Source organism: Contarinia nasturtii, unplaced genomic scaffold (assembly GCF_009176525.2).
Source record: "Contarinia nasturtii isolate CC-2019 unplaced genomic scaffold, AAFC_CNas_1.1 Cnas_scaffold_738, whole genome shotgun sequence".
Lineage (NCBI taxonomy): Eukaryota > Metazoa > Arthropoda > Insecta > Diptera > Cecidomyiidae > Contarinia > Contarinia nasturtii.
In genome coordinates this window covers 9,834-19,670 of record NW_022198086.1, presented here as the reverse complement: position 1 = coordinate 19,670, position 9,837 = coordinate 9,834, and the positions used below count along the sequence as shown (strand labels likewise).

Below are 9,837 nucleotides of genomic sequence, written 5' to 3'. Positions count from 1 at the left end.
CATTAATCAGCATGAAATGCAAAACGACACCAGACAACACCGTTAATATAATATAATTAATTGATAATGGGCGCTATATTTGAACAATCTAATGTGTTCAGTGAACACTGTTCATATCTAATCAAACGCTATCTACATTCAAAAAATACATGATAATAAGGCATCGTTGTGTTGACATCGCTTATGACGATATATATGCTCATATACACTATCAATCATTGACAACATTATGAGCCTGTAGATTCCATATATAAAGAACTTCGAAATACTATACTCATCAGTTACCTTTTGTTCGCCAAATATACATCATCAAAACATTTCAGTAAAAGAATAAGTCAACAGTAGCACACTGATTACTTTCGTCGCTTTAAATGAACGAGATTAAAAAAAAACCAAACAAAGTTCATACGAAATTCTATAAATCGCAATATTGTTCATTGCTTCTTTTCTTTTTCTTTTGAAAAGATAGAAACAGACACGTGCGATATTATATTTTTTTAATATACGACTGCTTTGATTAGAGTTTATCAAAAACCGTGTGATGTGCCAATTTGTGCATTGTGTATGACGTCTGTTGAACCAAATTAAAATCAATTGATATAATTCAACTCATTAGAGCACAACAGTTCTTGTATTTATTCGATTTGAATTGAAATTTCAAAAAAAAAAACACCGCTGAAACAGCATTTTTCATTTATCACATTGTTAGAGGTCATTATGTTGGGAGAAATACTGCTCATCGCAACAGTTGGCTTAATTTCGTACGCGTTTTACAAATGGGCCACAATCAATAACGATTTCTTTGAGCGAAGAAACATCAAATGCATGAAACCTAGATTTATTGTTGGAAATACGGGCGGATTATTTACAAACAAATATACGGTCACCGAATTTGCACAAAAACTTTATAACGCATTCCCCAATGAATCGTGAGTTCATAGTGTCATATAGTCACGGTACAAGTTAAAATATTTCTATTCATCTTAAATGTTTATTTTTTGAAGAATCTATGGATTATTCGACTTTCGAGTTCCGCACTATGTGGTTCGTGACCCAGAGGCAATTAAACAAATTACCATTAAGGATTTTGATCACTTCGAAGATCACCGTGCATTCACCGATGAGGGAATAGATCGATTGTGGTCAAACACGCTTTTCTTTATGAAAGGCGAAAAATGGCGTCAAATGCGAGCCACATTAAGTCCAGCATTTACTGGCAGCAAAATGCGACAAATGTTTGAGCTCGTCTCAGAATGTGCTGATGATGTTGTTAAACATTTTGTGCACAAAGTTGAAAGCGGTGAAAAAGTGAATATTGAAATGAAAGACTTTTTTGGACGATACACCAATGATGTGATAGCTTCGTGTGCCTTCGGTTTAAAAATAAATTCGTTCCTGGAGCCAGAAAATGAATTTTACCTCAATGGGAAAACTTTAATGAATTTCACTTCGTTCAAGGCAATGTGTCGAATGGTGGTGTTAACTAAATTGCCAGCTCTTGCACGTGCATTAAATATTACTTCAACCGATCCGGTAATTGCCAAATCGTTTAGAGAAACGATTTTAACCACAATGGAAATAAGGAAAAAGAACAAATTCTTTCGACCAGACATGATAAATATGTTGATGCAAGTGCGTGAGGGAACATTAAAAAGTGATGAAAATGTAAAAGAGAAAGAAGGGTTTGCAACGGTCGAAGAATCTGAAATTGGTAAATTGACTGTGAAACGCAAGTGGAATGATGATGAGATCGTGGCGCAATGCTTTTTATTTTTCATCGCTGGATTTGAATCCTCATCAACAATGTTAACTTTTGTGTCGTATGAACTTACAGTCAATCCTGATATTCAGCAAAAATTATACGAAGAAATCTTGGAAACCGAGCAACAGCTTGGTGGAAAAAGCATCACCTATGACGCTTTGCAAAAGATGAAATATTTAGATCAAATTATTTGCGAATCGCTGCGAAAATGGCCATCTGCCGCCCAAGTTGATCGCGTTTGTACTAAAGATTACGTCTATGACCTTGGCAATGAATCCAATTTGAAGGTAGAAAAGGGTACCCCATTCTTCATTCCAATCTATGGAATACATCATGATCCACAATATTTTCCAGAGCCGGACAAATTTGACCCTGAGAGATTTAGTGATGAAAACAAAGACAATATCCTTTCAGGCACTTACATTCCTTTTGGCCTTGGGCCAAGAAATTGCATTGGTGAGTATGAAAAAGTATTCCATTGATCACATTTATATAATTTAAATTTTTTAGGTTCCAGATTCGCACTCATGGAAATCAAGGCTATTGTGTACTATTTGCTGTTGAACTTCTCCATCGAACCAAACGAAAAAACACAAATCCCAGTAAAATTGAAACGTGGTATGATTTTACTTCCAGAGAATGGAATGCACTTGGAATTAAAACCACGCAAAAAGTAGAAATGAAAATGTATTCAAAACCAGAATGCTACATTTAATTGAAGAAGAGGGTAACGCACTTGGAATCAGAATCAATAATATATACTTTCTACTCGTATTAAACTTTGGGTTTTTGTAGTTAATAAAAAAGTTTAGCAACACAAAATTGTAGTTAATTGATGTGTATATACTGTTACGAAATCACTTACACACTCTCCATATCACACTGTATCAGAAATTTTTATAACATTCAATTAGAATACAAATAGTCACATAACAACACAATTTTCATAGCACTAACACTGTGTGAGAATAAATCTGGGATAAAACATAAATTCCATTCAACTCATTGAAATTTAATTTGCATTTTTTGTAATCCCAGATTTCAACCGTTCAGGAATACATACATTTATGCTGTAGATTGAATGATGCATGCATCATTCAATGTACATCATATGCCGCAAACGCAACGCAAGCACTGTCGTTATGCGAAAGAGAGAAGTGAAAACTGAGAGAAAAAAACATTGGTGAATTTTAACATTGATTGTTTCTTATATTGCATATTTCACACACGCGCGAACTGCCGTCCGGTACCATATCCGAACGCAATAGCACACCTGGAATATAATTTACCTTTTTTCAACGTTTTTGCTATTAGTCAATGACCAAACAAAAATAGTCTTTAGACCAATTTGATTGTAAGTAGCGAAACATTACGTTTTATTTAAAATATATATTAGTGTCCGACATATTATATTGCAATGTCATCATGATGGGCTGCAGCTCTTCAAAAATATCACTATCAGAATACGAAAATTACGTTGTTCAGGGAAATTACCACCTCCTTATAATATATAATCTTTTGTTCGGTCATAATAGATACGATATCAATTTGTTTTTTAGAAATTTAGTTTAAAAACACTAAGCGTACGACACAAACGACATCAGTCACAGACCAAGCTTTAAACGTGTAATATCAAGGCAAAAAATAGGTACGACGAAAAACAAAGTCAAATATATCAGAATGTTTTGTCAAGGTTAAATCATTTATTTTAATCAAATCAATTGGCTGAATTTTGATTGAATAAAAAGGGCGATATACATTAGTTAGAGATATTTGTATTGTTTGAATACAAATTCAACATTGTGGATGATAGACCAAATGTTGCCTACTCACATTTTAACAACGTTAATCTTTTAGCAAGTATATCGCGTTCGAGTTTACAAAAATTCATTTTGTTTTTACTTTATTATTTTTTTCATGTGTACCATGAAGTTCATTTATTTATTTTTTGAGTTGATTCGAAGATTTAACATTAAATATTTTGAATTTCAGGAATAAAAAATGTTCGGTGAATTTTTACTTGTTGCGGCAGTTTCTTTCTTGATATATGCTTTTTACAAATGGGCTACGATCAACAATGATTTTTTTGAGCGACGCAATATAAAATATATGAAGCCGAAATTCTTAGTTGGCAATGTCAGTGGTACATATATCAATAAATATACGGGAGCTGAATTTGCGAATGAGTTATACCAAGCATTTCCAAATGAATCGTGTGAGACGTTCCCGATTATTATTCCAATTTTTTTATTTAAATTAACAATCATTGACATTATTTTTTATGTTACAGTGTTTATGGATTGTTTGATTTTCGTACTCCGCAATATATAATTCGTGATCCCGAACTATATAAACAAATTGCAATAAAAGATTTCGATCATTTTGAGGATCATTATGCATTTCTTGACGACACAAGTGACAAATTGTGGGGAAACTCACTATTTTTAATGTCTGGTGAAAAATGGCGTCAAATGCGAGCCACATTAAGCCCAGCATTTACTGGTAGCAAAATGCGACAAATGTTTGAGCTGGTCGCCGAGTGTGCCGATGATGTTGTGAAACACTTCTTAGAAAAGGTTGAAAAAGGCGAGAAAATCAATATCGAGATGAAGGATTTTTTCACTCGATACACAAACGATGTGATTGCAACTTGTGCATTTGGTTTAAAAATAAACTCTTTTTTTGATCCCAAAAACGAATTTTACCTGAATGGGAAAATTTTAATGGATTTTACTTCAACTAAATCGATGATCAAGTTATTTTTCATAGAAAAAATTCCAAAAATTGCACGAGCTTTGAATATTACATTCACAAATCCTTCGATTGCAAACGCATTTACGAGCACAATTTTGAATACGATGTCGTTTCGACAGAAGAATAAAATCTATCGACCAGACATGATAAATATGTTGATGCAAATTCGCGAAGGAACACTGAAACATCAGATCGATGAAATGGCAAAAGAAAAAGAGGGCTTTGCAACGGTTGAAGAGTCCGAAATTGGTAAACTGACGGTGAAACGTACGTGGACTGATGACGAGATTGTGGCTCAGTGCTTCATTTTTTTTATAGCGGGATTTGAGACATCAGGTAATAACATATCCACCTTTTATCGATAAATCGACATAAGATCATAATCAAAATTTCATCATTAAGCCACCATCCTGACATTCACTGTCTACGAGATCGCAACGAATCCAGATATCCAGCAAAAATTGTATGAAGAAGTTGTAAAAATGAGCGAACAACTCGGTGGAAAAAGCATCACTTACGATGCTTTACAAAAGATGAAGTATTTGGATCAAGTCATTTGTGAAGTATTGCGGAAATGGCCACCAGGCTTCGTTGTGGATCGTCTTTGTACCAAAGATTACAATTATGATGATGGTGAGAAATTGAAGTTAAAAGCGGAAAAGGGAGATACATTTATATTTCCTGTATATGCTATACATCACGATCCAAAATACTTTCCTAATCCCGAAAAATTTGACCCTGAGAGATTTAGTGATGAAAACAAAAACAGCATAATATCAGGCACATACCTTCCATTTGGTATAGGACCTAGAAATTGTATCGGTAGGATAAATTCATTTGAAATAGAAATTCAACCGGAGAATTTCAATTATCTTCTTTTTTAAAAAAAAATTTTTAGGATCGCGATTTGCACTTATGGAAATTAAAGCCATTTTATACAATTTATTATTGAACTTTTCATTTGAACCGAATGAAAAAACTCAAATACCATTGATATTGAAGAAAAGTTCATTCAGTTTAGACTCAGAAAATGGCGTACATTTGGAACTTAAGCCGCGTCAAAAGTAAACAATGACTATAGGTAAACAGAAATAATTGAATACAAACAATCACACTGATCATAGTAGCAACAATTAACAAATAAAACAAAAATTGCACATTATAGATATTTTGCGTTTTTTATTTTCAACTCTGATGACATAAATAAAAAAATGAGTTTGAAGCTCTTTTGTAAGTATAGTTTTGTGTCGTATCAACTTACCGGACAAATTTGACCCTGAGAGATTTAGTGATGAAAACAAAGACAATATCCTTTCAGGCACTTATATTCCTTTTGGCCGTGGGCCAATAAATTGCATTGGTAAGTATGAAGTATTCGATTGATCACATTTATATAATTTAAATTTTTTAGGTTCCAGATTCGCACTCATGGAAATCAAGGCTATTATGTACTATTTGCTGTTGAACTTCTCCATCGAACCAAACGAAAAAACACAAATTCCGATACAGTTGAAAAACTCACCGTTTAGTATGGCCCTGAAAAATGGAATGCACTTTGAATTAAAACCCCGGAAGATGTAATCGAACAAATATAGACCAAAATTGATGATGTCAGTATAAACCAAAATATACGATTACGATGTATATGCGATTGCCGCATCAAATACAAATTTATATACCGTACAAATATAACATAGTTTGGTATAAACAGCGTGACTTTTGCACGCTACAAGGCTGTATCATGCACTTCAAATTCGAATAAAAGTATACAACCACATCAGTTTCTGTCGTTATCAATGAATTATATTAAGTGTATGCTTGATAGTTGATTTGATCATTTTTGCCATATGTATTGTTTACATGTGTGAGTTGTTATTAACTGAACACCACGTTATTGCAAGAATACGAACTCTAAATATTGTGAGTGTGTTTCTGAATGACATACACATTTTGAATTGAAAATAATTCGCTTATAAACTCAGAAACAATATTACCTAACTCTCATTGTATCCGCATCGTGACACCAGTCACATTTGTTTCTCCACTGTGCAAGCTCGCGTGTTAAATAAAAAAAAAATACTAACAGGAATAATATTTCATTCATTATAAGTTGGAAATATTGAAAAAAAAAAAAAAAAAATTGGTGATTGTGTGGAATTTTGATGTAAATTAATCTTTTGTGATGTGAAAAATATATTTTAAGGACATAAATTAATTGAATGTTCAAATTTTTGTTGAAAACAATTTGAATTTCTGTCAATTCAATCTGCTTAACATCCAAAAAATATTCAAATTGCAAATTGTTTTTTTTTTTTTTAATAAAATGAAATAAAAAACAACGTGTCATTCTAGTTAACTCTTATTAGATATTTTATTTATAGGTGTAACTTGCCACAATAAAAGAAAACAGACACGACGAAGTAACCTCCTTTTTGTATAGTAATGATACAATATACCGTTCAATTAATCAGGATCCAAACTACCGAAAAACATTTTTTTTATTCCAGATAAAAATGATTGGTGAAGTTTTATTGCTTGCGGCTGTCACTTTATTCATTTGGGCCTTTTACAGATGGGTGACATTAAACAATGAATACTTTGAACGACGGCATGTTAAGCATATGAAACCGAACTTTTTCGTTGGAAATACCGGGGGATTTTTTTTACAAAAATATAATGCCATTGAATTTAGCGATTTAATATATAAAACATTCCCCAATGAATCGTAAGTCTTGTAATTGAAAAAAAAAGAGACGCTTTGATCATCTACCTTTTTTCAATAAAAATTTAGAATTTACGGAATGTTTGATTTTCGTATGCCGCAATTTGTAGTCCGCAATCCGGAGATCATTAAACAAATCGGTGTCAAAGATTTTGAATTTTTTGAAGATCATCGTTCATTCGCTGATGAAAAAGTGGATGCAATGTGGGGCAATTCATTGTTTTTGATGCGAGGTGAAAAATGGCGTCAAATGAGAGCCACACTGAGTCCAGCATTTACCGGCAGCAAAATGCGACAAATGTTTGAGCTCGTTTCAGAATGTGCTGATGATGTTGTTAAACATTTTCTAGGGCGTGTAGCAAACGGCGAACAAATCAATGTCGAAATGAAGGACTTTTTTTCACGCTATACGAACGATGTAATTGCTTCATGTGCATTTGGCATTAAAATTAACTCGCTCTCCGATCCAGAGAATGAATTCTATATGAAAGGCAAAACAATAATGGACTTTAGCGGAATAAAAAAAATTGCACAGATCATCATCACAAATAAATTACCATTACTGGCACGTGCACTTAAATTGAAAATGGTGGACGATTTTTTTGCAAAAACATTTAAAAACTTAATTCTTGAAACGATGGAGGTTCGAAAAAGTCGCAATATATTTCGGCCCGACATGATCAATATTCTAATGCAAGTGCGTGAAGGAAGTTTGAAATATCAAAGTGATGAAAAGTCGACAAAAGAAAAGGAAGGATTTGCAACGGTTGAAGAATCTCACGTTGGACAAGTGTCGGTCAGCCGAAAATGGAGTGATGATGAGATCGTAGCTCAATGCTTCCTATTCTTTTTAGCCGGCTTTGAAACATCGTCGACATTGCTAACCTTCACTTCGCATGAGCTCGTCGCAAATCCGGAAATTCAGCAAAAACTTTACGAAGAAATCAGGGATGTAAATGATCAATTGGACGGGAAACGAATTAATTATGATATACTTCAGAAAATGAAATATTTGGACCAATTTATATGCGAAACCTTACGAAAGTGGCCACCTGCTATTCAAGTGGATAGAGTCTGTGTGAAAGATTACACATTTGATAATGGTGAAGGCTTAAAATTCAAAGTTGAAAAAGGAACGGCATTTCTATTTCCAATATTTGGCATTCAACATGATCCCAACTATTTTCCGGAACCTGAGAAGTTTGACCCTGAACGATTTAGCGATGAAAATAAAAACAGCATTCAACCAGGAACATATATACCTTTTGGAATCGGGCCAAGAAATTGTATCGGTAAGATATATCTTTTTCGAATTATAATTGAAATATGAATATTTTATTTAAATTATCAGGTTCACGTTTTGCATTAATGGAGGTAAAGGCAATCTTGTATTATTTACTATTAAACTTTTCGTTTGTGGCCAATGAAAAGACAGAAAATCCCTTGGAACTGAAGAAAATACCATTTAGCTTAAGCTTAAAAAATGGAATGCATTTGGAATTGAAACCAAGAAAAAAATCAAATTAATTCACATTTTGCGAGCATTTTAAAATTTACTGCATATATAATTGTGTAAAAATAATATATCCGAAAAAAAAATTGTTATAAAGGACTGTATTTTGTTAATCACTAATTGAGTATTCATAATACGAAGTTGAAGAGAATTTAGTTTTCAGCAAAATGCCATTTAGTTCATTGGAAATATAGATGTCATTTCATCAAACCCCACGTTACATGTTTCTAGAAGAGCTTGAACGCCAACAGCGATACGAAACCATACGGATAGCCAGACAAAACAACGTATTATCATTTACACATATTAGAAAACCCCACAAATATATAAGTGTTTGATATTATATAAATCAAGTTTAGCTCTTGAATATTGTTGCGCATGATGAGCTCACCGTCAATATATTCATATAACTAATAACTGATTTGAATCTTCATATAGTTTAAGTACAAATGATAAATTGTTCAGCAAATAGTATTCGGTATTGTTTATCATTTGCCTACGTGTTTTTAAACTTTGGAATCAAGAAAAATCAATTTGAATCGTTCGCTACTTTATCACAGCACAGAATATTAGTACCAAATTGACTAGAACATCGACTGTAAATTATTTCCTGAAATGAACATTGCCTCTATTTATAATTGAAAGTATGATAAAATCTACTTCAAACAGGAAGAGCAAAACAGTATGTATTTTTTCTATATTTTTCAATTTTATTTTTCTCGCCGCAGTCCATGCACTTAATTCACTTTTATTTTTGTTTCAACAATATCAAATAACTCATCATGACGAAAAGTGAACAAAAAAGTTTGTTTCACGCTCCAGCGCATTGATCAAGTTTTTAAAATACATGAAATCAACGGTGACCTTGACTTTTAATGATACGTCTGCTGTCTAAACAATTGCATACAGACTCATTCACAAGTGATTCTATTGGTGTGCTACTGCATGCTACTGTATATCATCTGTATTACAGTTGAATATTTGTGCGATTTCGAACAAACCGTTTGCGCAAATAAAATCAGAAGTTAGTTTTAATTTGTGTTAAATAAAACAAACGCGATTTATATGCAAACACGTCTGTGTTGT

At 32.9% G+C, this 9,837-nt stretch overlaps 3 protein-coding genes across 9 annotated transcripts in view; all 3 read left to right on the top strand.

The window, feature by feature from the left end:
* The first annotated feature begins 306 nt into the window (after nucleotides 1–306).
* LOC116341522 (probable cytochrome P450 9f2) lies at nucleotides 307–2,584 on the top strand. Of its 2 annotated transcripts, XM_031768637.1 has the most exons (4): nucleotides 307–631; nucleotides 710–929; nucleotides 1,005–2,218; nucleotides 2,273–2,584. In XM_031768637.1, exons 2-4 carry the CDS (start codon nucleotides 718–720, stop codon nucleotides 2,437–2,439), a joined length of 1,593 nt encoding a protein of 530 aa, XP_031624497.1. In that variant the 5' UTR covers nucleotides 307–631; nucleotides 710–717; the 3' UTR covers nucleotides 2,440–2,584. The 2 variants fall into 2 exon arrangements, with proteins under 2 accessions (XP_031624497.1, XP_031624496.1); XM_031768636.1 differs by having other exon boundaries at nucleotides 307–929.
* Nucleotides 2,585–3,285: 701 nt separating this feature from the next.
* LOC116341520 (probable cytochrome P450 9f2) lies at nucleotides 3,286–6,293 on the top strand. 6 transcript variants are annotated; one of them, XR_004201177.1, is made up of 8 exons: nucleotides 3,286–3,410; nucleotides 3,755–3,975; nucleotides 4,053–4,852; nucleotides 4,919–5,338; nucleotides 5,415–5,597; nucleotides 5,682–5,746; nucleotides 5,835–5,876; nucleotides 5,928–6,293. XR_004201177.1 is itself a non-coding variant. In XM_031768630.1 (6 exons), exons 2-5 carry the CDS (start codon nucleotides 3,764–3,766, stop codon nucleotides 5,582–5,584), a joined length of 1,602 nt encoding a protein of 533 aa, XP_031624490.1. In that variant the 5' UTR covers nucleotides 3,286–3,410; nucleotides 3,755–3,763; the 3' UTR covers nucleotides 5,585–5,597; nucleotides 5,682–6,293. The 6 variants fall into 6 exon arrangements, 5 of the variants coding, with proteins under 5 accessions (XP_031624490.1, XP_031624489.1, XP_031624492.1 ...); XM_031768630.1 differs by having other exon boundaries at nucleotides 5,682–6,293; XM_031768629.1 differs by lacking the exons at nucleotides 5,682–5,746; nucleotides 5,835–5,876; nucleotides 5,928–6,293 and having other exon boundaries at nucleotides 5,415–5,680.
* A 236-nt stretch (nucleotides 6,294–6,529) lies between these two features.
* LOC116341517 overlaps nucleotides 6,530–9,837 on the top strand; it is a 5,357-nt gene continuing 2,049 nt past the window's right edge. The window contains exons 1-5 of the mRNA XM_031768627.1: nucleotides 6,530–6,680; nucleotides 6,898–6,955; nucleotides 7,024–7,241; nucleotides 7,308–8,530; nucleotides 8,590–8,753. Of these exons, the coding sequence (XP_031624487.1) occupies nucleotides 7,030–7,241; nucleotides 7,308–8,530; nucleotides 8,590–8,753 (1,599 nt within the window). The 5' untranslated portion in view covers nucleotides 6,530–6,680; nucleotides 6,898–6,955; nucleotides 7,024–7,029. The remainder of the gene's footprint in view (nucleotides 6,681–6,897; nucleotides 6,956–7,023; nucleotides 7,242–7,307; nucleotides 8,531–8,589; nucleotides 8,754–9,837) is intronic.